The sequence below is a fragment of the Rutidosis leptorrhynchoides genome, chromosome 2, assembly GCF_046630445.1.
Source record: "Rutidosis leptorrhynchoides isolate AG116_Rl617_1_P2 chromosome 2, CSIRO_AGI_Rlap_v1, whole genome shotgun sequence".
Taxonomy (NCBI): domain Eukaryota; kingdom Viridiplantae; phylum Streptophyta; class Magnoliopsida; order Asterales; family Asteraceae; genus Rutidosis; species Rutidosis leptorrhynchoides.
Genome location: NC_092334.1, coordinates 653,569,444 through 653,596,468, shown reverse-complemented (window position 1 = coordinate 653,596,468; position 27,025 = coordinate 653,569,444). Strand labels below are relative to the sequence as shown.

The window sequence follows — 27,025 nt, the reverse complement described above, 5'->3', positions numbered from 1 at the left end:
TGAATTTTATTTCCACCAACGCTATCTTTTGTTCAGGCGTATGGACTGATGTATGTCTCTGGCATGCTTATTGTATTAATGTTGGTCCCTGTAACCCATTTGAAGTTTGAAATAATGCCTTTTGCCTTGCTAAACTATTGGTAATTTGAATCAATCTTTAGTTTACATGTGGTAATTTTGAATGTACAGAATAGTCTGCCCGACGCATACGACCGTTATGATTCGTCCCATCGTTAATACAAAATCCGCTGCGAAGCGCGGACCCCAAAACTAGTTATTTACTATTATTAGAATATTATTATAATTAATTACTAGTATTTATTAGTATTAGTATTTATCAATATTAATACTATCACTATTTTTATCAACTATTAGTACTAATTCTCTTATTAGTATTACTACTTTTTTTTTTTTTTTGAAAAGCAAGAAGGACTTATATTAAACAATCACGAATAGTACATGGTTGACTGGGCAACCTTAACAACACAATACATCACGAAAGAAATAAAGAAAACAAATTACACCGCCCTAAGCTAATTGCAAAGATTGCAACTAACAAAAGAGAGAAACTAAGGTTGTGAGAACCATTGAAGCCAATCCATAATATGACCCTTGCAACGTCGTGAAATCCAATCGTATGAAAGAACTTGAACCTCGCTAAATAAAGATGGGACCGTCTCGAGCTTATTCTTGAACACCTTTGCATTTCGATTCTTCCATATAATGTAACAAACCACCCAACAAACCGCTTGTCATTGGTTCCTTTTGTGATCATGTGCTACGTAGCCGAAGGTACCATTAAAAATATCCTCATACCCGAATAAAGCCGAATTATACCCCCACCATTTAAGGACTTTCGCCCATATGTCTTTGGCCATTTGACAAGAAAAAAGTATATGTTCCACCGTCTCAATGTCACCATCACAAATCGGACATCTCACGCTGTTCAAATCGATGCCCCGTTTATCTAACTCGAACCTTACCGGTATACGACCTAATCTCGCCCGCCAAATAAACACCTCTACTTTTTTTGGAACCAAACAATTTCGCAACAACTCAATTGAATTAACCGCACGTGGTAGGATGACTTTGTCCACTAGAACCGAACAGTCCTTGACCATATATGTACCCTTCGAATTGAGATTCCATGTGACGCCCCGTACAAAATCATCGTGTACGGTACATCAACAACAGGATCATTACAAGGTCAAACACTATATGCTGTTTAAAAACCAGTTTTGCATTCATGAACAGATAACGTTTTACAAAAGATGAATAGGAAACATTAACATGAGTACATGATACTAAGGTCATTACAAAGCTATTGTTTTGAAAATAACATAAGTTAGGAATGCAAAGTAAAAGTTTCATGCTTGAGACATCTCTAAGTAATGCAGCGGAAGTCTAACACAGCAAGTCTGTAACAGCAAGTCTATACACCGAGACTAGAACAGCAAGGCTAACAGCAGAAGCAACAACGTCTAAACACCTGAGAAATACATGCTTAAAAAGTCAACACGAATGTTGGTGAGCTATAGTTTGTTTGTATTCAGTAATGTAATGTAGGCCACGATATTTCAGTGCTTCAAACAAGCGATTCAAATCAGTAATTCAAAGCAGTATGATAAAGTATATGTATAACCGTGGGCACTCGGTAACTAACTTAACGTTTATACCCCCTGAAAGTACACTTGGCAAGTGCGTATGTCTACGAAGTATTAAACACTCCTTAAATGCTAGCGCGACTAGCCCGAGTGGGGATGTCAAACCCTATGGATCCATATCTAAGATTCGCGTTCACGGTTCAAAAACCAATGATTAAACGTTACCGAGCTAAAGGGAATGTTTATGCCGTTGTATAACCCACACATATATAAGTTTAAGTACTCGTGCCTAGTATGTAAAACATAAAATCCGCATGTATTCTCAGTTCCCAAAATAAGTTAAAGTAAAAAGGGAATGCTATAACTCACAGTGATAAAAGCGGTAAAGTCGGTAATGAAAGTACGCAAGTAGTAAGTCGGTCCGAAAGGTCGTCAACCTAAATCAAGGGTTACTAGGTCAGTAGGTTGTTTTTATAAATTCTAATAGTGCATAAAATAAGTTTAAGTGTCATCATCATCATCATTCATCATCATAAAAGCTAAGTAAGTTCGACAAGAATAGAGATCGAAACAATAGGCTGACTTCGGTAAGCTGCTGCGACCTCTACGTAAATCGAAAAGATGCATAGTCAGTGGCTATGGCTCCGTATGTGAGTCCCCTAATCTCTGACCAATTTTCAGAACCTAACTCGTCTTCGTTTGACCGTGGAGACGGTTTAAGTGCGAGTAGGTCAGAAATTTCAGCACAACGTTAATAGGGTGTAGTGACTCTCGGAGGGCCATAAATCCTAAACCGTAACTCGGATTAAGACGAGGCCTAAATGAAAAATCATCTAATCGAACCGAAATAACTGAAAATCAACTTTCCAGTAGCCCAGGTGGTCTGATAAGATACGAAAATCAGTGGACAAGTGCTCCGGTGAGGTTCTTGGTGCTTGATGCTCATCACGGTTCTCATCCTTGATGCTTGTAGCTTCAAGTGTATAACTCGTTGATGGTTTAGCATCACTTTTGACCAAGATTCTACCATCAATACACAATATGTTAAGACCAAGTGGTAACACAACTCATTTAAGAGTCTTAGATGGATGATGAACCAATGTTACATCATATCCTTAGTCTTAACACAATTACAAGTCCTATTTACAAACAAAGTTACAAACTTTACATCAATCAAACAAGTATGAACATGATCCAAGTCAAAAGAGGTGATGGAACCCTAAGCTAGAGAGCTTGAATCCCTTTCACACAATTTATAAGGTCACAAAGCTAGAAAGCTTGAACCTTTAGTGTTCTTGAAGATCTTGAACCATAAAGCTTGGATCTTTAAGATATATGAAGATAACAAACAAAAGTTTGAATCTTTATAACAAAATAACAAGATTAAAGTAAAAGAAAGATGAATCTACAAAGTTGGTGAAGATTCAAAGCTAGAAAGCTTGAATCTTCCATGTTCTTGAAAGATTCATGCTTGAATCAACAAGATATAAGCAAGATCAAAGCTAAAAGGAACTTTGATCTCCATAATATGATGATGATGGCCACGAAAATGAAAGGAAAAGAAAAAGAAAAAGAAGACTTACAAGCAATACTAGAAAGGGAAGAAAGAAAGAACAAGTGTGTGTGAAAACCAAATGAGCAAGTGATTTGAATGAGAGGTAAATGGCTAGTATTTATAAGCAAGGAATTTGACAAGGATTGATGACATGCAAGGTCTAGTATTTATAAGCAAGGAATTTAACAAGGATTGATGACATGGACAAGGGCTAGTATTTATAAGCAAGGAATTTGACAAGGATTGATGACATGGACAAGGGCTAGTATTTATAAGCAAGGAATTTGACAAGGATTGATGACATGGACAAGGGCTAGTATTTATAAGCAAGGAATTTGACAAGGATTGATGACATGGACAATGGCTAGTATTTATAAGCAAGGAATTTGACAAGGATTGATGACATGGACAAGGACTAATTAATTGGGTCACTAGCTAGAGTAGGGTGTGCTTGAGCCCAACAAGGTAGAAAGTCCAACAAGACTAACTATTGTGCATAATTAAATTACTACGCGTAATTAAGCATCCAAAAAACCAGGTAATTATTATTATAAAATAATAATTAATATTTCGCAGTCATAATATTCCGATTATGACAAAAGTTAAACGTGCGCGCAAGTTCGCGGTTTATTCGAAACGTCAAATAACACTAACGGTTATAAAGGCTTCCAATGATCAAGTTATGTATCCTACGTACTCTAAGGCACGTTTTAACATATAAATGGAAGTAAACCACGTAAATCAAGTTTCCAGAGTATAAAGTAACACAGTACGCACAAATACGCAGTTTCGCAAAAACACAAGGCACAAAAGCAAGTCGAAAAAGCCGGGTCGTTACATTCCAGCTCCAACAGTCTTTTTTATCTTCGATCAGCTGCAAGTTCCGAACAGTATCTCGCAATTCAGTTAGTTCACTATTCGTTCGTCCCATAGGTGGATAGGCCCAATTGCCGAGCCCATCTCCCTTAAATTCTTCGGTTTTGTTACTGATGTTGATATCTTTGTCAATCTCGAGCCTGTATAATCTTTTGAATTTGTCTTTGAGGCTTGCGTTCCCCACCCAAATGTCATTCCAAAAAGAGGTGCTTTTCCCGTCCCCGAGCAAGCGTATGAAAGACTTAGAGAAAGAAATCCCTAACCCGTCCACATGATTTCCTGCAACACAAATAGAATTCCAAAGGCTAGCGTTTGGTTTTCGGACAAGCCCGTTTCCAAGCACAAGACCTCCATTAGAACCGTAAATGCTACGAATTACGGCGACCCACAAAGTGTTAGTTTCGGTTTTAAACCTCCACCACCACTTACAAAGAAGAGCTAAATTTTTACTTTTTAAGGACATGATATTTAAACCTCCTTCTTCGTGAGGAAGAAGGATTTTTTCCCACTTAACCCATGACATTTTAGAGTTAGAACCCGTCCCGCCCCAAAAAAAATTCCGTCTCACACTCTCGAGAGAATTTAGCACACAAGTAGGGGCACGAAAGAGCGAGAAGTAATAGAGAGGTAGGCTAGAGAGAACCGACTTAACTAAAGTTAACCGTCCACTGAATGAAATCATTTTTGCTCTCCAGTCCGCTAACCTCTTGTTAAATTTCTCGATCACCGGGGACCAATCATTCAATTTCTTCATCTTATTACCCACGGGAATACCCAAATACATGAAAGGCAACCGACCTGCAAGACATGAACACCAAGACGCAAGAGCTTCCACGTTATCATTACTAATGCCTATCCCAAATAATTGACTTTTATTATAATTAACCTTCAACCCCGAAGCCCGTTCAAAACATTCCAACAAGTACATTAAATTTCGCGCATTATGTCTACTCCATTCGCCAAAAAAAATCGTATTATCCGCATATTGCAAATGAGAAATGACGACTTTATCTTTACCCACCTCCACCCCTTTATACATCCCTCTCTCAACCGCCTTTTTCGTTAGGATATTAAGTCCCTCCGCTGCAATAATAAAAAGGAAAGGTGATAAGGGATCACCTTGGCGAACGCCCCTTTTAAGATTAAACTCACTTGTCGGAGACCCGTTTATGAGAATGGAGATTGTAGCCGATTTAAGACACGAGGAAATCCACTTACACCATTTGGTACCGAACCCCATACATTTCATCACTTCAAGAAGATAATCCCAATTAAGCGAATCAAAGGCTTTCTCGAAGTCTACCTTAAAAATTAGGCCGTGCTTTTTGTTTCGTTTAAGATCTTCGACCACTTCATTTGCAACTAACGCACCGTCTAGAATATATCTACCCCCAAGAAACGCACTCTGTTCCTTCCCTACAAGACTAGGTACCACTTTACAAATTCTCAAAGACAACATCTTCGCGATAATTTTATAATAACTGCAAATAAGACTAATCGGACGATAATCACTAAAACTCAGCGGGTCCGATTTCTTCGGAATAAGGGAAACAAAAGAGGCATTGCAACCCTTTGAAAACTCGCCAAAAACCCAAAACCAGTTGATAGCACCTACCAAATCATCTTTGATTATAGACCAAAACTTTTTGAAAAAACCAAAGTTGAACCCATCCGGTCCCGGGGCCTTCGAACTACCACAACATTTGACCGATTCCCAAATTTCCCCTTCCGTGAAAGGAGCTTCTAAGAGCTCGTTGTCCGCTGATGTAATCAATTCAGAAAACAGCCCTTCAAGGCTTGGTCCATCCGAATTATGTACCTCGAATATGCTCTTAAAATGGTTGAAAGCAACTTCTTTGATTGTATTAGGATTTTCACACCAAGACCCATTAACATTAATCCCCCGGATGTTGTTTTTATTATATTTCCTCTTTAAGGAATTATGAAAATATTTTGAGTTTTCGTCTCCATCGATCATCCAACGAACACGAGCTTTCTGTTTTAGCATCCCTGTCTTTATTTTTTCCTTTTCCATCCATGTTTTTCTCGAGTTTAGCCATTTAGTCCGCTCTTCATCCTTTAAACTACCTACTTCTGCTTTCATTTCAAGATCCGTTACCACCTTTTTAACCGACTCAATCTCACAATCAAGCTTGCCAAAGTGAACTTTACTCCATTCTTTAAGGTCTCCTTTTAATCTTTTTAACTTGTTACGAAAAACGCAATCCTTCCGGTTACCCCCCATTGGACCAGACCAAGAAACGGCAATAACCTTGTCAATACCCTCAACCACGAACCAATCATCAAAGATTTTAAACGGTTTAGGCCCAAAATCCACTTCACCATCCGACATCATAATAGGACAATGATCCGATACAGTTCTATCTAAAGCCACCACTTTTAGATCGGTCTAAAAGCTAAGAAAGTCGTCCGAAACCAAGAATCTATCTAGTTTTCTCATTTTCAACCCATCATCACTAACCCTAGTAAATTTCCTCCCACCCAAAGGAATGTCCACTAAACTATTTCTATCAATAAACTCGTTAAACCTCCTAGCCCGATTATAAAAAAATTCACAATTCAATCTTTCCGACTTATCTCTAACCTCATTAAAGTCCCCACAAATGACCCACGACACACCATCAATACACAAGATCTTGTCAAGCGAATCCCAAAACTTACATTTATTGGCGTCATCATGCGGACCGTACACAATGACAATAATCGATTCATTTCCCGACTGTTTCCATTTCCCCCGTATAGCAATAAAAAAGTCACCAATTAGCTCACTATAAACCTCGAAGATGTTTTTATCCCAAATTATTAATTGTCCCCCCGACTTACCAATCATTTCTTTTTGAACATACCCACAATCATTAGAACCCCAAAGCCCGAATATCCAATTGTCGACAAGGTTATGACATTTAGTTTCTTGAAATGCTAGAATAGAGGGCCTTTCGACCAAACATAAGCTTTTAACATCACCAAACTTACTTTCTTTCCCGGACCCGAACCCACGAATGTTTAAGGAAATAATCTTCATAAATAAAAAGAAGATACGAACAGAGAAAGAAGACACTTACATATCTTTCTTGGTCCATTTTAGACCAAGATTGGTGCCGAATTCCTCAACTCCAATACTGTTTTCCGATATCAATTGGCTCACCTCCTTCTTCTTGCTATTCCTAGACGACGATGGCTTCTTACTCAGTTTCGATCTTCTACTACCACATGTCACACAATTAATCCCACTTGGATCCTCAACGCCTTTCCCTTTCCTAGTCGATTTTTTCGCATGTAAAATTTTCGATGAAGCTTTCCAGTTGCCGATGGAATTCCAGCAGCAATTGGACGAATCAGAAGCATAAACAACCCCTTTACTTGCTTTTTTAGGCAAATAGTTGTTAGCGGTATTACTACTACTATCACTTTTATTATTTCTATGTACTATTTTTACTAATATTTATCGAGTAGGTTTTTTGTATGTTGGGGTTCGTATGCTTGCATGTTTGTTTGGTGGTATGTATGTATGTTTGTTTATGGATGTATGTATGTATGTATGTAGGTTTTGTAATGTATGTGCTTATGTTTATGTATGTAAGTTTGATTATGTATGTAGGTATGCTAAGATGGTATGCAGGTATGTGGGATGTAGGTATGGATGTGTGTGTGATGTATGTATGCACGTTTATGTATGTAGGTGATGTCGAACGAGGTGTATATAAAATAGCTTATATTTTACTAGAAAATACTATTAAATACGATACAATTTTACACAAGATATTTATTTATTTATAGAATGGATATACTTAAACCTTGCTACAACACTTATAGGCAGTGTACCTAATCGTACAGTAGTGTAGTTTTTAGTAAGTCCGGTTCGTTCCACAGGGAGATCTTTAAGCAAAGCTCAACGCTATATTAGTTTACTTTTATAAAAATACAAATATATATATAAGTAATATTATTATTATAAAGAGGGGTTTTTACCGTTTAATGACCGGTTTGTCGATTTTAAAACTTTAGTCGCAGTTAAAACCTAATGTAAAATATAAAATAAATACAAGACTTTAAATTAAAGCGTAAAGTAAATAACGATAATGAAATTGCGAATAATAAAAATGCGATAAAAATTAAATTGCGATAATTAAAAAGTACGATAATTAAAAGTGCGATAAAATGAAATAACAATAAATAAAAGTGCGATAATTAGAAGTGCAATTAAATATAAAATAAAGGAAATTAAATATGAAATAAAAGAATTATGCTTATTTAAACTTCCGTAATCATGATGTTTGACGTGTTGGTTTTAGTTTTATGCCCATGGGTTAATTGTCCTTTGTCCTGGATTATTCAATATGTCCGTCTGGTTTTTGTCCATAACAGTCCATCAGTCATAAATATAAATTGCAAGTGTCCTTGTCAAATTATTATTATACCCGAAGATAAATATTCCAACTAATTGGGGATTCGAATTGTAACAAGGTTTTAATACTTTGTTTAATGAATACACCAGGTTATCGACTGCGTGTAAACCAAGGTTTTACTACTTTGTTAACAATTACACCAATTACCCTTGAATGTAATTTCACCCCTGTTTCAATTATTCTAGTGGCTATTAATCCATTCCCGTGTCCGGTTAAATGAACGATTATTCGTACATATAAATACCCCGCCCATCGTGTCCGATCGAGTTTATATGGTAATTTATAGGGACGCCCAATTGTAAATCTTTATATTAACATTAACAAACTTTCATTTAGTTAAACAAATATAAAGCCCATTAATAGCCCATAGTCTAGTTTCCACAAGTGTCGTTCTTTTGTCCAAACCCCAATTATGGTACAAAGCCCAATTACCCAATTTTAGTAATTAGCCTAACATCATGATTACTTCGTTTTAAACAAGCATAATAATAACTTAGCTACGAGACATTAATATAAAAAGGTTGAACATAACTTACAATGATTAAAAATAGCGTAGCGTTACACGGACAGAATTTCGACTTACACCCTTACAACATTCGCTAACATACCCTTATTATTAGAATTATAATTAAAATTAAAATATAAATTATAAATATAAATATATTTACGTTGAAGAGGAAGAGAAAAAGGATGTTAAATTCGATCAGAATTCGGTTGGCTTTATAGCCAGAAGTGAATTTTGGGGCTCCGCGACTCGCGGCAAAAGCCTCTCCAAACTCCGCGAGTCGCGGAGAGGTATTTTCAGTTTACACCCTTGGAGTTTCCTGCTGCCGACGGTTTTAAATATATATATATAATATATATATAATTAATATAATTAATTATATATTATATTATATTTATATATATAGTTAACTTGTAATTTTTAGTCCGTTGCGTCGAGCGTTAAGAGTTGACTCTGGTCCCGGTTCCGGTTTTTCGAACGTCCTCGCGTACAATTTAATATCTTGTACTTTGCGTTTTGAATCTTGTACTCTTGTGATTTCGAGACGTTTCTTATCAATAATTGGAACCTTTTTGATTGTCTTTTGTTCTTTTGAGCTTTTTGGTCGTTTGCGTCTTCAATTCGTCGAATCTGTCTTTTGTCTTCACCTTTTATTATTTAAACGAATATCACTTGTAAATAGAACAATTGCAACTAAAAGCTTGTCTTTCTTGAGGAATAATGCTATGAAATATATGTTCGTTTTTAGCATTATCAAATATTCCCACACTTGAGCGTTGCTTGTCCTCAAGCAATATCGTCTTGAAATACTAGAATCACTTTTTTATTCTTCACACTTTGTACATCAGTGATTTCTATACGGCGGTATAAACAATGGTAGTAACGATATGGTTTACAGTCCCACATGACTATAAAAATTTAGATCCATTAAGGAAATTGGATCTTTATGAAAACATTTGATCTTTTGAAAATTAAATCTAGTTTTTACCCTAGATAAGTTTTCCGGAATAACCCTTTACCGGTGTTTGCAAAATATTTTTGTGGGTTTGGTGGGTTTCAGATTTGAAAATTTTAGCTCAAAACTTGCGGTTTTGTGTCACCCACTTGCTAACCTTGTATTAGGAAAGCAACACGTCCAGTTTACTTGTCCCGTATATTACCTTTCGGCAAACTACCGTCCGGTTGTAAAGGAAAGCGTTGAACAAGCAACTGTTAAGGCAATGTCCCGTGACATGCTTTTGATTATGGTCTATAACGTGTCGGACGCAATTACTATCCTTGGTAGGAGCAATAGTAAAGCTCACCCTTATAATTTGTCGGTTTGGCACGAGGTCCTGTCTTTGACCATGCTATGCAACCACCGTTCTTACGGTTGACACCCGATTTAGTTCAGGTGACCTAATGAATTCCAGGTGAATTCCTAGGATTTTACGTTCAATGGTAATGAACGCATTGAAAATAGGTTTTCAGAAAACAAATCGGTTTGTATTTTTGATCAAAATATTTTCTCGTTCAAGCTCGAGTTTAGATATCATTGAATTCCATGAGTTTGAATTCTCAATCTTTAAGGTCAATCTCAAGGATTGAGTAATATCAGTCTTAAAAGCTGATTTTTAATCTTTAAGGAGATTATCCTTTCTGGGGATCTGATTCATTAGTCTTATCAAGCTAATTTGCACGGTGCCTCCCCATTGTACGAGATAAATCCTTCTCATGGTTAGGATAAATCTGACCACTTGGCGACCCTGTTTGATGCTGAGGTCCGTGGATTTCCTGCTGATTTTAGTGATGACTTTTCTAGATTTTTCGTCAACCTACAGCTGGTCTGGACGACAACTTCATGACCTAAATCAAGAAGCGTGTGTCTTTTTCGGAAGACTTTACTTCCTTTTAGTGATGGAATTGATTCATCGTGTAGATCCATTTCTTCTTTTCTTTCATTGGGTAAAACAGTTTAGTTTAGTTCAAAGCAAAAGTATTTTCAGTTATTTGTTACAGATATATGTGACATATGTTTAAAATAACTTGGTAAATTTTCCCACACTTGGCTTTTTATTTTTCTTTTTATCGTCCTCTATTCCATTTTAAATGAATTTTAACATTTTAGTTTGTTTCTCAATTTATGTCCTTTCCGAGGTAACAATAATTTCGGTGTTAAAACCTAGTTTTATCGTTCATAAATATGTATAAACATGATTTGAATTCATTTAATTAAAAATTTTGAAAAATTTTACTAGAATTGGGTAGTCAGTATATAAGACTAGGGCTGTTCTTTTTTATCAGAGAGCACTAGATTCTAATACAACTACTGCTTTACTAGTATTTTAATGGTAACCAAGTGTATAAAGTAAAAAATTTTTAAAATCCGAAAGAATTTAACCCCTTCCCACACTTAAGATCTTGCAATGCCCTCATTTGCAAGAAATCAGTAACAATTTAAATTATTGAGGGTGATTTGTGTGAAAATGATTAAATTTTTACCAAAGTTTCCAAATATATTGGCGTTTGTTTGCTGAATGATAAATGGTGCACATCATTTGTTCATTCCGTCTTGTTGTTATTTCACATATATTTTGCATCTTTGTCGTCAAAATTACTTGCTTTTGCTGAACTTAATGCCAGTCTTTGAAAATGCGTTGTTTTACCCTGTTGTGTACATAAGATAAACTGCAAACATATATACATATTTTTGAAGTTTGGTTTATTACCCCACATTCAAAAATTATTAAAATATAAGAATAAAAGTTAGATAATTATAAAAATGATTACAATATTAACAAAAATATTAAATATATCAATAATTACAAATTACAAAATAATAAAAAAAATAAGTAAACTAAGGATGATATTGGTACCAATAGGGATTCCACGCATAACCATAAGTGCTATAGAATGCTTCGGCAGGGTCATACGTAGGATATGGTGGCTGCATCTCTATCGACCAAGGAGGGAAGACGGGTTTCGGTGTAGGAATATAGTTTCTACCTATATGTTGGCAATGCGCTATGATCTGGTTCTGATGAACTTGCCAATCTTCAAATGCTCTCTGTCTAGCATTTTCGTATTCCTGAGAAGCTATAAACCTATGCATCTCATTCCCCCCTCCTACATTACCTTGTTCCTGGTTTCTCTCTACCTGTGGATGTCTACCATTGTATCGTACTGCGGCGTTATTTCGCCGCTTCAACACTTTCGCACCATGGTATACATTTAAACCTATAGTGTCGCGGGGTTCCGGCTCTTCTACTAATAATCCCCCCCGACTTATGTCCACACCGAGATATTCACCAATCAAAGTAATAAAAATACCACCCCCTATTATGCTATGTGGACGCATCCCTCGAACCATAGCTGATAAATAATAACCCACACAATATGGTATACTTACAGCGCTGTGTGGGTCTCGAATACACATATGGTAAAACAAATCTTGTTCATTTACCTTTTCTTTGTTTTTACCCCTTTGTGTAATCGAATTAGCTAAAAACCTATGTATTACTCTTAATTCGGCTCTATCTATATCCAAATAAGAGTAGTTTCCCCCTTTAAAACGGTGATGGCTTGTCATTTGACTCCACACACCGTGTGTATCAAAATTTTCATCTATTTTCCTACCGTTTAGTATCAATCCTCTACAATCGGCAGACGCTAATTCCTCAGGCGTATATATACGTAAAGCCTGAGCCATGTCCAGTAATGACATGTGGCGCATCGAACCTCCTAACAAAAATCTAATAAAAGAACGATCGGTTAAACTAGCTACCCGATCATTCAACTCTATACTACATAACAACTCTTCACACCATACTTTATATACAGGTCTGCGTATGGTGAATAAACATATCCAGTCATTAAAATAAGAATTACCATACCTCTGTACCAGTAATTCCCTAATTGGCCCGGCCAATTCTACAGCTTCCAAGGGTCCCCATTCTATGACCCTTGGTACCTCAACAACCTTGGAATGAAGAGTATGCAAACCCCGTTGATATTTTGGATAATCTATCCAAAGTCTGTCAAATCTCAGGTTCGGGTGCAACTGTTCCAAGTGCATATCTGAAAAGGTCATGACTGGATGAGGTACATCCTGCTTGTAGTAGTTATCTACCTCCTGTTGTTCCAAGTTCTCAGCAGGAGCATGGCGGGCTTGGGATGAAGATTCACCCCTTTCATTCTGCAAAACACATCAAACACAAATTTTGTGCATCCAAATATGCATTAGTGTCAGCAAAATCATCAATCAAAATAATTACAATGACATTATCAATTTATATCAAACTTAAGCTTATTTCCACATTTTTATCAAATCTACACTTTTTCAAATAAGCATATACGAAAATTTTCGCCAAGTTCATAAGCATTCAACTCAAATAACATGTCAAAATAATCATTACTAGCAAATAAACAAGTCTCAAATGGCATTATCTTTCAAAAATCAAGTTCATGAATTTTGGACTTGAAAAAGTCCACTTTAATTCTCAAAATCATGTTTAGGCTCAAAGTTTGGATCTTTTAACTACCTAGACATGTTACACTACTCAATTTAGCAACAATTCATGACAAAAATCGGCCATAACCTGTTTATATCAAAAAGCCCCAAATTGCTCAAGAACACAAACCCTAGATTATTCAAAATTTGAAGTTTAAGGCTTCTAATCATGTTAAACAGCATCAATCTAGGTTATACAAGCATAATACATAAACAATTTAAGTCTAATTACACTAAAAAGCATCAAAATCAAATTGGGGAAAAATAGCTCAAGAACACTAAAATTCGAATTAAATGGTGTTTAGGTGTAGAAATTTACCGTTTTTCTTGAGTAGTTCCTAGATATCATCCTTCTCAACATGATTTTAGCAAAAAATTTGGTGATTACCGGTTAAAAATTGAGATTTTTGGGGGTGATTTTCGGGTTTTTTCGAGTTCTTTTTCGCAGAAAATTTCTGTGTTTTTGGTGGTGGGAGTTTACTGATCGATTCAGCTGTTTTATTTTTTTTCTGTGTTTTGGTACCTCCGCGAGTCGCGGAGGTTTTCACTTAAAACTCCGCGAGTCGCGGAGTTACTTTTTTTTTTTTTTTTTTTTTTTTTTTTTTTTTTTTTAATCCTTAACTTATAAAACAATTAAGAAATTAATTTTAAAATTTTGTTTCCCTTGTTATTTAGGACGAGGTCGTTTCGGATCGATGTCCTAGTCCGTCCTTCGACAAAATTTTAAAATTTGTCTTTTTGTAGCGATTGTTTTAAAAGCTAAGATTTTTGGGTTTTTTTTAATGTTTTTGCATACTTTAATTTAATAAGATTAAAAATAATGATAATAAAAGTTCTCGTCCCTTCCTCGGGTAAAGCAATTTCGGTTCAGAGACCTAGTCTTCAACTTACGACGAATTTTAAAAATCATATTCTTAACTTAATGAGATAAAGTAAATTTTTGTTTTTAAATTCACACAACTTAAATATAAAATTCAAAATTAATATTAAAAATTCAAAATTCACACCAAACTTAAAATTTGAAATGCATAAAATTAAAATTTCATATTTTAAAACTTAAAAATTCACACCAAACTTAATTTAAAAATTTATAAATTCATATCAAACTTATATTAATTTTTCAAATATTTACAATTTTAAAAAATATTGTTTTTACAAAGTTTACAATATTAATTTAAGATTTAAATATTAATTTTAAAAACATGGTAAAAATAAATTTAAAAATCTTTTTTTTTTCTTTTTATCCCACTTTAATCAATCAAATATTATCAAAAATATGCGCCCCTCTTTTCGGTAAAGTAATTTCGGTTCCAAGACCTAATTTAACTCATGACGAATTTTTGAAATATTTTGGGTTGATTGATTAAAGATATTTATACCTTAAGAATAAACGTTAAATTTCGCAGTGATGTAATAAATTTTTGAAGGATATCAATAATTTCGGTCGCCAAACCTAATTTTATTTAATACCAATTTAATACTTTTTAGCGAACAAATTAGCGTTTATTATCAAAAGGTTAAAAATAAAAATAAAAACTGTACAGACATACCTGTGAAATAGATTTCTTAGTTATATGATCTATTATATTCATAAGATAGTCGGTTTAATTGGTCTTCCATGGCTGCATAGGCGTAACCTCGAGCATTCATTGTCTTTTCTTCTAAACATATGAACGGTCCGTCTCTGCATAAAGTAACAAATTCGGTATTTGAATAAGTTTGATTATTTGAACATTTACCTCCATGTGACCATTTTCCGCATTTGTGACATTTTTCTAGGTGTCGTGCTCTTCTTTTCGCTGCGGATTTTGATTTTCCTTTACCAAATTGTAACTTATTATCTTCGCATCTGGATCCTTTTCTAACTCCGTCCATTCTTTCTCTGATTACTGATACTATTTCACTCGGGAGTATGTCATTATTACGTTTAGTGATCAAAGCGTGTAGCATTAGACCATGGTTTAGTTCACAGGCAGTCTTCATTTCGTAAAAACTAAAAAAAATAAAAATTCAGAATGGGGGGAGAAGACTAGTTCTTTAGGGTCTGCTAGGGAAAGACCATACGTGTTCCATTTTCGAGAACTACACGAAAACAGACAATCTAACTCTAACAGAAATACTTATTATCCTTTAAAGACTTGATTCTCCCCACACTTAGTTAGCTGTGGTGTCGAAATTGTGATTAACTTCGTTGTCGACTTCCATCGGACCCTGTATGTAATGTTTAACTCTGTGACCATTAACTTTAAATTCAATCCCATTTGAATTTATCAATTCTATCGTTCCGTATGGGAAAACTCTTTTGACTATGAATGGTCCAGACCATCTTGATTTCAATTTTCCAGGAAATAGCTTGAATCGTGAATTGAAAAGAAGAACTCTGTCTCCTTCTTTAAATTCTTTTGAACTTCTGATTCTTTTATCATGCCATTTCTTCGTTCTTTCTTTATATATTAACGAATTTTCGTATGCTTCATGTCTTAATTCTTCTAATTCGTTTAGTTGACTTAATCGTAGACGTCCGGCTTCATGTAAATCAAGATTACATGTCTTCAAAGCCCAAAATGCTTTGTGTTCAATTTCTACTGGAAGATGACATGCTTTTCCATAAACAAGTCTAAAAGGTGTGGTTCCAATTGGAGTTTTGTAGGCTGTTCTAAAAGCCCAGAGTGCATCCTCCAATTTAATGGACCATTCCTTCGGATTTGATCCTACGGTTTTCTCTAGAATACGTTTTAAAGCTCGGTTGGTATTTTCAACTTGTCCACTTGTTTGTGGATGATATGCGGTGGAGATTTTATGAGTTACTCCATATCTTTTAAGAACTTTTTCAAGTTGATTATTACAAAAATGAGTACCCCGATCACTTATTAAAGCTTTCGGTGTTCCAAACCTTGCAAAAAGACGTTTTAAAAAGTTTACTACAACTCGTGCATCGTTAGTTGGGAGAGCTTGTGCTTTCGCCCATTTAGATACATAATCAATGGCTACGAGTATATATAGATTATTATGAGATTTTGGAAATGGACCCATAAAGTCAATACCCCAAATGTCAAATACTTCACATACTTGGATGACATTTTGTGGCATTTCATCACGTTGACTTATTTTTCCGGCCCTTTGACATGCATCACAGGATTTGCAAAGAAGGTGTGCGTCTTTGTAAATTGTAGGCCAATAGAATCCAGCTTCATAAACTTTTCTTGCTGTTAGTTGAGGCCCATAATGCCCTCCTGTTGGTCCTGTGTGACAATGGTTTAAAATTTTACTAGCTTCATCTCCAAATACACATCGGCGTATTATTCCATCGGGACAACTTTTAAACAGATGTGGATCTTCCCAGAAATAGTGTTTTATATCACTGAAGAATTTCTTTCGTCTTTGGTACGATAATCCTTTTTCAAGGAATCCACAAACTAAGTAGTTTGCATAGTCTGCAAACCATGGGATTTCTTTATAATCTATCTTCAATAGATATTCATCAGGAAAGTTGTCTTGTATGGCCGATTCATTCAGAACTTCTAATTCGGGATTTTCAAGACGAGAAAGATGATCAGCGGCGAGATTTTCTGCTCCTTTTTTATCTCGGATTTCAATATCAAACTCTTGTAAGAGTAAGATCCAACGGATTAATCTTGGTTTAGCATCTTGTTTTGAAAATAGGTATCTAAGAGCAGAATGGTCGGTATAGACCACCGTTTTTGCTAGAACTAGATATGATCGAAATTTGTCAAAAGCAAAGACAATAGCAAGGAGTTCTTTTTCAGTAGTTGTATAGTTCGTTTGTGCTCCTTGTAATGTCTTACTAGCATAATATATAGGTTGAAATCGTTTTTCAATCCTTTGTCCTAAAACGGCTCCCATTGCAAAATCACTTGCATCGCACATTAGTTCAAATGGTAGATTCCAATTTGGTGTTATCATGATCGGTGCATTAGTGAGTTTTTCTTTAAGAATATTAAAAGATTTGATACATTCATCTGAAAAGATGAATGGCGCATCCTTTTCTAGGAGTTTATTCATAGGAGTGGCAATTTTAGAAAAATCTTTTATGAAACGTCGGTAAAAACCGGCATGCCCTAGAAAACTCCTAACTCCTCTTACATTGGTGGGATGTGGAAGTTTAGCAATTACATCTACTTTAGCTCTATCCACTTCAATTCCTTCTTTTGAAATTTTATGTCCAAGAACGATGCCTTCTTTAACCATAAAATGGCATTTCTCCCAATTAAGTACTAGATTTGATTTTTCGCATCTAATTAGCATTCGTTCCAGATTAACTAGACATGATTTAAATGTATCACCGAAGACTGAAAAGTCATCCATGAATACTTCCATGCATTCTTCTATCATGTCATGAAAAATCGCCATCATACACCTTTGAAAGGTTGCAGGGGCGTTACAAAGTCCAAATGGCATGCGTTTGTAAGCAAAAGTACCATAAGGGCACGTGAATGTGGTTTTCTCTTGATCCTCGGGTGCTATTGGAATTTGAAAATATCCGGAAAATCCATCTAGAAAACAGTAGTAACTATTTCCGGCTAATCTTTCCAACATTTGATCTATGAAAGGTAAAGGAAAGTGATCTTTTCTGGTGGCGTCATTTAATTTTCTATAATCAATACATACACGCCATCCTGTTACAGTCCTAGTAGGAATAAGCTCATTTTTCTCATTTGTAATGACAGTCATGCCACCCTTCTTAGGCACGCATTGAACTGGGCTTACCCATGGACTATCAGAAATTGGATATATCAAACCTGCATCTAGCAGTTTAATAATCTCTTTCTTAACTACATCTTGCATATTAGGATTTAGTCTTCGTTGGCGTTGCACATACGTTTTATGACCTTCTTCCATAAGGATTTTATGTGTGCAATACGAAGGACTTATTCCTTTAATATCATGAATCTTCCATGCAATGGCTGGTTTATGAGCTTTCAACACAGAAATGAGTTGTGATTTCTCATTTTCAGTAAGAGAAGACGATATTATTACAGGTAATTCAGATTCACCATGTAAATAAGCGTATTCCAAATGGTTTGGAAGTGGCTTTAACTCTAATTTCGGAGGTTCTTCTATTGATGATTTATATCGATATCTGTCTTCTTCTTTTAGCATTTGAATTTCTTCTGTTGTTGGTTCATATCCATTAGCTATAAGTGTAGCTAACATTTCAGCTTCATCAATTGGTTCATTACTTTCTCCTAAAGAACATTCTCCTGTTCCGTGTAATTCTGGAAATTCTTCTAATAATTCTGCATGTGCATCTATAGTTTTAATATAATAACATGTATCATCTGCAGATTGTGGTTGTTGCATTGCTCTATCAACTGAAAAGGTAACACTCTCATCCTCTATACTTAGGGTCAGTTTCTTACCGAACACGTCTATCATTGCTTTAGCCGTGTTTAAGAATGGTCTTCCTAATATGAGAGGAACTTGAGAATCTTCTTCCATGTCCAAAACAACAAAATCTACTGGAAATACTAAAGTACCAACTTTAACTAGCATGTTCTCCATTATCCCTCTAGGATATTTTATTGATCTATCGGCTAGTTGTATGCTTATTCTGGTTGGTTTCAATTCTCCAAGGTCTAGTTTAGCGTATAGTGAATACGGCATTAGATTTATACTAGCACCTAAGTCTGCCAATGCTTCTATTGAACTAAGGCTACCCAGAAAACATGGAATTGTGAAACTTCCTGGATCAGATAGTTTTTCTGGTATCTTATTCAACAGCACTGCTGAACAATTAGCATTCATAGTAACAGCCGAGAGTTCTTCCATTTTCTTTCTATTCGTGATTAGATCTTTCAAGAATTTAGCATACCTTGGCATTCCTGAAATTACGTCAATGAAAGGAAGATTTACATTTATCTGTTTAAACATATCCAAGAATTTGGATTGCTCGGCTTCAAGTTTCTCTTTCTTCATTTTACTCGGATAAGGAAGAGGTGGTTGGTATGGTTTAACATAAGGTTTATCCTTAACTGTGTTATCTTCATTAACCTTTTCAACTACCGGTTCTTTTTCCTTATCTTGATCAGGTTGTGGTTCTTGTGTAGTAGGAATAGTTTCATCAGAAGTTACAGGTATTTCAGGTGGTTTAAGTGTTGTACCACTTCTTGTGGTAATAGCTTTAGCTGTTTCATTCCGGGGGTTAGCATTTGTATCGCTTGGTAAACTTCCCGGTTTTCTTTCACCTATTAACCTTGCTAGGTTACTCACTTCTTGTTCCAGATTTTGAATAGAAGCTTGTTGATTTCTAAATGCTTGAGCATTTTGTTCATTGGTTTGTTTTTGAGATGTGAAAAACTGCGTTTGAGTTTCAACTAGCTTCGTCATCATATCTTCTAAATTTGGCTTTTTATCATCGGTTTGTTGTGGTGGTTTGTTTTGAAAATTCGGTCTTTGCTGATTATAAGTATTATTGGATAATTGTTGATTGCTAGGACCTTGTTGGTTATTGTATGGAATATTTCGGTTATAATTCTGGTTTTGATTGTAAATCGGTCTTGGCGGTTGATAATTATTCTGATAATTATTTCCAGGCCTTTGGTTTATGTATGAAATATTCTCTCTTTGTTCCATTGTTAATTCAATACTGAGACAATCTTTTGTCAAATGTGGTCCTCCACACTGCTCACAACTAATTCGTATAGCATGAATATCCTTAGTCATCTTTTCCATTCGTCTCTCGAAAGCATCTATCTTTGCGGAAATGGAATCTAAGTCATGGCTAGAATCGGCTCTAGCTGCTTTAGATGATCTAATGATATCTTTTTCTTGGTGCCACTCATGTGAGTGGGAAGCAGTATTATCAATAATTTTGTAAGCATCAGTTTCGGTTTTCTTCATAATCGAACCACCAGCTGCTATATCTATGTCTTTTCTTGTAGTGATGTCGCATCCTTGGTAGAATATTTGTACTATTTGACAAGTGTCTAAACCATGTTGCGGACATCCTCTTAACAACTTTCCATATCTTGTCCACGCCTCATATAGAGTTTCATTTGGCTTCTGTGTGAACGTAACAATTTCTGCTTGAAGTCTTACGGCTTTAGATGCAGGAAAAAATTGTTTAAGAAATTTGTCAATTAAAACGTCCCATGTATCGATCGCTCCTTCAGGTAACGATTCCAACCAATCTTTGGCTTCTCCCTTTAAAGTCCAGGGAAATAACATGAGATATATCTGTTCATCCTCCACTTCTCGTATTTTAAATAGTGTGCAGATCCTATTAAAGGTACGTAGATGTTCATTTGGATCTTCCTTCGGCGCACCACTAAATTGGCATTGATTAGTCACCATGTGTAGAATTTGTCCTTTGATTTCATAATCTGGCGCATTAATGTCTGGATGAGTAATTGCGTGACCTTGGCCAGTGCGTTTAGCTCTCATTCGGTCTTCCATACTTAAAGGTTCCAGATTCTCCATAATTGAATTTGTTGAATCGGTATCACTAGATGATTCTGATTTAATAGTTCGTTCCTCAACAATCTCTGTTTGAATGATTGGTGGTTCCGGAGGAAAGTTTAATGGTTCAGGATCTATGAACCGTTCCTGAATATTATCTGGATTCTCAATTGTGAGGTTTGTTTCAAAAACTGGATTATCGGAAATTTGAACTAAAGTACTTGGTCGACTGGATGACGATTCTAAAGAAAAATCAACGGCGGCGATATTTGTTAAACGATGTCTTGATCGAGTTACAGGTGGTGAACGTACAAAAGGTGGTGAACGTCTTGCTCGGTGCATTCACAGAATATCCTATTAGTTTTTTTTAAAAGGAAAGAAAAATTATAATAAGTTATCCAATTAATAGACTTTTCTGATTTTGCCCACGTTTCGAATAGCCAAAAGATGCAGCAGAGGGGCAGGATTCGTTTGGTCTCAATATAATTGAGGACTGTTTGGCTCCAATAACCCGGTCCACGTACAAATCCAACTATTACTACGAACCAGAAAATTTTGATGTCTATTAATTTAACCACTCAAAATAAATTTTCGTAATTTTAAGAAATTTAGATAAGAAGTAGAAAAAAAAATCTAAGTCCTAAAACTAGAATGGCGAGAAATAAGAGAGAAAAAGATTGCGCGTCGAAAAATGTCGAAAAAAAAAAAAAATGGTTGAAAAATAAAAGGTGACGGAAAAAAAAAAAAAAAAACTTAAAAAAACTTAAAAATACTTAACTAACCTAACCTTATTACTACAACTAACTTAAAATTATAATCGCAAATTGATATTACTAATTGGAATGATAATTGATACATAGTAAAAGGTCTAAAAATATTAAAGCTTACAGGAAAAACTAAATCCCAAATGGAAATAACTTTAAAAAGAAACTAAAACTTAAAAAGGCGTCGCAAAATTCTAAAGCACCTAAATCTTAGTCTAAAGAAAAAGCACTTAAGGAATTCTACGGCAAAGCCTAAAAATATAGGAGTAAAAATAACTATAGCAAAAACTAAGTTTAAAATTAATTATGAGCTAAAAATACAAAAGTTACGCTACAACGATTAAAAAGGTACAAATTATAAAAATATACAAAAAGTTGTAAAAAGTACAATTTTTATAAAAATATTATTTTTATATTATTTATTTTACTAAACTATTAATTTTACAATTTAATAAAAACTTATTAAAACTAAATACATAAATATAAAGTAAAAAAAATAAAAAACTAAAATTAATAATAATAATAATAATAATTAAGTTAAATAATAATAATAATAATTAAAACCCCGTAATCAATGCGAAATTAGGGTTTTGTCCGTGTGTCAGAGGGCTTCCGCGAGTCGCGGCAAATAAAGAGGAAAACCCCGCGAGTCGCGGGGTTCAGGAATTCAGTTGACAGGTTTTGTTTTTACGCGTTTTTTTCTTTTTATTTTTTTTTTTATTATTTTCTGTTTTCTGTTTTTAATTTAAATAAACGATTTTTAATAAAATTTATATTTTTATAAATTAAAATAAAGATAAAGAAACTTATAAAACTTAAATATTTAACAAAATCCTAAAAATACTTATATTTTTGTTTTTTCTTTTTATATTTTTGAATGATTAAAACGTAATTTTTACAAAAACGACTTTTAATAAAAGTAAATAAAAATCTTTTTTTTTTTTTTTATTAGCGTTGCGCTTCCGGCTTTTAAGAGTAATTCCCCGGCAGCGGCGCCAAAAATACTTGATGTCGAACGAGGTGTATATAAAATAGCTTATATTTTACTAGAAAATACTATTAAATACGATACAATTTTACACAAGATATTTATTTATTTATAGAATGGATATACTTAAACCTTGCTACAACACTTATAGGCAGTGTACCTAATCGTACAGTAGTGTAGTTTTTAGTAAGTCCGGTTCGTTCCACAGGGAGATCTTTAAGCAAAGCTCAACGCTATATTAGTTTACTTTTATAAAAATACAAATATATATATAAGTAATATTATTATTATAAAGAGGGGTTTTTACCGTTTAATGACCGGTTTGTCGATTTTAAAACTTTAGTCGCAGTTAAAACCTAATGTAAAATATAAAATAAATACAAGACTTTAAATTAAAGCGTAAAGTAAATAACGATAATGAAATTGCGAATAATAAAAATGCGATAAAAATTAAATTGCGATAATTAAAAAGTACGATAATTAAAAGTGCGATAAAATGAAATAACAATAAATAAAAGTGCGATAATTAGAAGTGCAATTAAATATAAAATAAAGGAAATTAAATATGAAATAAAAGAATTATGCTTATTTAAACTTCCGTAATCATGATGTTTGACGTGTTGGTTTTAGTTTTATGCCCATGGGTTAATTGTCCTTTGTCCTGGATTATTCAATATGTCCGTCTGGTTTTTGTCCATAACAGTCCATCAGTCATAAATATAAATTGCAAGTGTCCTTGTCAAATTATTATTATACCCGAAGATAAATATTCCAACTAATTGGGGATTCGAATTGTAACAAGGTTTTAATACTTTGTTTAATGAATACACCAGGTTATCGACTGCGTGTAAACCAAGGTTTTACTACTTTGTTAACAATTACACCAATTACCCTTGAATGTAATTTCACCCCTGTTTCAATTATTCTAGTGGCTATTAATCCATTCCCGTGTCCGGTTAAATGAACGATTATTCGTACATATAAATACCCCGCCCATCGTGTCCGATCGAGTTTATATGGTAATTTATAGGGACGCCCAATTGTAAATCTTTATATTAACATTAACAAACTTTCATTTAGTTAAACAAATATAAAGCCCATTAATAGCCCATAGTCTAGTTTCCACAAGTGTCGTTCTTTTGTCCAAACCCCAATTATGGTACAAAGCCCAATTACCCAATTTTAGTAATTAGCCTAACATCATGATTACTTCGTTTTAAACAAGCATAATAATAACTTAGCTACGAGACATTAATATAAAAAGGTTGAACATAACTTACAATGATTAAAAATAGCGTAGCGTTACACGGACAGAATTTCGACTTACACCCTTACAACATTCGCTAACATACCCTTATTATTAGAATTATAATTAAAATTAAAATATAAATTATAAATATAAATATATTTACGTTGAAGAGGAAGAGAAAAAGGATGTTAAATTCGATCAGAATTCGGTTGGCTTTATAGCCAGAAGTGAATTTTGGGGCTCCGCGACTCGCGGCAAAAGCCTCTCCAAACTCCGCGAGTCGCGGAGAGGTATTTTCAGTTTACACCCTTGGAGTTTCCTGCTGCCGACGGTTTTAAATATATATATATATAATATATATATAATTAATATAATTAATTATATATTATATTATATTTATATATATAGTTAACTTGTAATTTTTAGTCCGTTGCGTCGAGCGTTAAGAGTTGACTCTGGTCCCGGTTCCGGTTTTTCGAACGTCCTCGCGTACAATTTAATATCTTGTACTTTGCGTTTTGAATCTTGTACTCTTGTGATTTCGAGACGTTTCTTATCAATAATTGGAACCTTTTTGATTGTCTTTTGTTCTTTTGAGCTTTTTGGTCGTTTGCGTCTTCAATTCGTCGAATCTGTCTTTTGTCTTCACCTTTTATTATTTAAACGAATATCACTTGTAAATAGAACAATTGCAACTAAAAGCTTGTCTTTCTTGAGGAATAATGCTATGAAATATATGTTCGTTTTTAGCATTATCAGTAGGTTTTGTTTGTTTGTTGGTGTGTATATATATGTGCATGTATGTATGTTTTTGTTTATAGGTTTATGATGACTTGGTATGTATCAACGTATACGGATGTTGGTATGCATGTATAGATGTATGTATGTATTTATATTTATATGTAATATGTATGTATGTAGGTATGCTTATGTAGGTGTGTATGGTATGTACGTTTTGGTTGTTTGTATGTATGTATGTTCGTAGGTATGTTTCATGTATGTACGTAGGTTTGTTTGTGTACGGATGTTTGTAGGCATGTATATAGGTTTATGTTTGTGTGCATGTATGTTTATGTGTGTTTGTATGCATGTATTTATGTATGCATGTATGTATATGATCAGGTGCTTCGCATCGTTTGGTGCATCTTGGGGTCATTATGGTTGAGGACGACCCTTTTTGCTCTTGAGCTTGGTTGGTTTCCTTTAGTCGTGTGACTTCGGGGATGTCTACCGTAAAGGTGCATGAGTGGTGGTTGGTTTGTTACGGGTGGTCGGCTCTTTGCTTGCGCAACAACTTCCACCTGGCATGCCATTCGAGTTTCTGCCCACAAGGTCTTTTGGCTCTACTTATTGAGGCAACAACAAGCGTCGATTTAGTGGCGACTTGACTGTCGCTTAGAGCCTAAATTGATTTTCAGGCTGGCTTTAAAACCCATGGAAATCTGATTCTACCATTTTCATGGCGTCTCTAATTTTTATTTTTTATTTTAATTTTAATTTTTAACTTTTATTTTTAATTTTAATTTTTAATTTTAATTTTATTATTCTTCTTTTCTGTTTATTTACTTAAAATCTTTTTTTTTTTTTTTGTCGGAGGTCCTCACGGAAGCAATCTCTTTACCCTAGAGTAGAGAGAATGATGACTTTCTCTTCCTGTGGGTGGAGAATTCATTTTCTCGATTCGTGGTTAAAGAAACGACTTCTCTTCTATACTAGTGTAGAGGAAGGATTGTCTACATCTCACCTCCCCCATACCTCGCATGTGCGGGATTGGGTATTGTTGTTGTTGTATTAGGGATTTGCAGGTATAAAAATTAGGGTTTTTAAATACCTACAACGCTAAGAATTAAACCTGCAAATCGATGATTTTGACAGGGAACTTTATTTACCTTTGTTGGCTCGATAGCATAACCTCATTCTGGAAAATCATACAACGAACCATTTACAATTACAATTGAAGAAACATTAATCTTAATAGCACACCAAAATAATTAAAATAAAATATGAAACTCTAAATAATTTCCAGAAATTAAAATTAAAAATAAACAAATTCATGAAAAGAAAAATTAAAATTAATTTTAGTGTTAGGGTTGTACCTTTAGGGATGAATATGGAATAGCAGTGAATGTGAAATAGTAAAAAACAAAAAAGAGTAAAAAAATGGGTTTTAAAAGAGAAAATAAAAGAAAAATGAAAAGAAATAATAAATTAAATTATTTAAGGAACGAAGACAAAATTACGCCGGTCGTCCCTGAACTTATTACGCCAGTCATCCCTGAACTTTCAAAGAGAGAATATGACAGAATTGCCCTCACATGTGCCAAAGGTTAACATAGGAAAGAGACGGACAGTTAGCATAAGGACGACATAAGTTATAAAATGCAAGTTCAGTGATCACGAACGCAAAAAAAAAAAAAAAAAAAAAAAAAAAAAAAAAAAAAAACCTTTGACGATGACGTGTATGATTTCGGTATAAGTTCAAGGACGACGGTAGTAATTTTGTCTAAATGATAAAACTAAAGAACGAACCAAGAAATGTGGCGATGACCCATCTTTGACTGCTCCATTTCGTTGACTTTTTTCTTGACAGCAAGTTTCAAATCCTTAACTGTTGCAGAATTCATCACTGCAACATCTGTGTCCAATACCAACAATCATTAACAATACTAAACTCATATACATAAGCTACACAAACACAAATCTTACATACCAAAAGATGTACCATCCAACTTAAGCACAGAAACACGCATAGCACTTCCGAGTTCCAAGCTGATTAGTGTGTCAACATCTGATAAACTCGGCTTTCTTGGCACATCTGAAAGTACAGGATCATCGAGAAGTGCAGCTAGTGTTGAATTTAGCTTTGCTTTCTTGACATTGGTAGTGTTGTACTCAAGAGCCAAAATTTCATCATCTTTTGCACTACTCGATGTTGGTCTAGCCATATACTTCTTTTTAAATGGATCAAATAATTATCACTCGGGAATTCAAAAACCTGTTAGATTAGACAATAATATACAATCATTTCTTTTAGAAAATATACTGAATAACTAGGAGGATTTCAAATATATTTCTTACTATTTCACCTTGTTTTTCAAAGGCCTTTTGAGGATCTGATTATAAATTCATATATTTTCAAAGACATTGAA

At 34.4% G+C, this 27,025-nt stretch overlaps 1 protein-coding gene across 1 annotated transcript in view; it reads right to left on the bottom strand.

The window, feature by feature from the left end:
* The window catches only part of LOC139893797 (U11/U12 small nuclear ribonucleoprotein 25 kDa protein-like), a 31,199-nt gene extending 4,378 nt beyond the window's left edge, over positions 1 to 26,821 (bottom strand). The window contains exons 1-2 of the mRNA XM_071876986.1: positions 26,587 to 26,821; positions 26,406 to 26,511 (exon numbers count right to left, since the gene is read on the bottom strand). Coding sequence (XP_071733087.1) covers positions 26,406 to 26,511; positions 26,587 to 26,821 — 341 coding nt within the window. The remainder of the gene's footprint in view (positions 1 to 26,405; positions 26,512 to 26,586) is intronic.
* Positions 26,822 to 27,025: the final 204 nt, after the last annotated feature.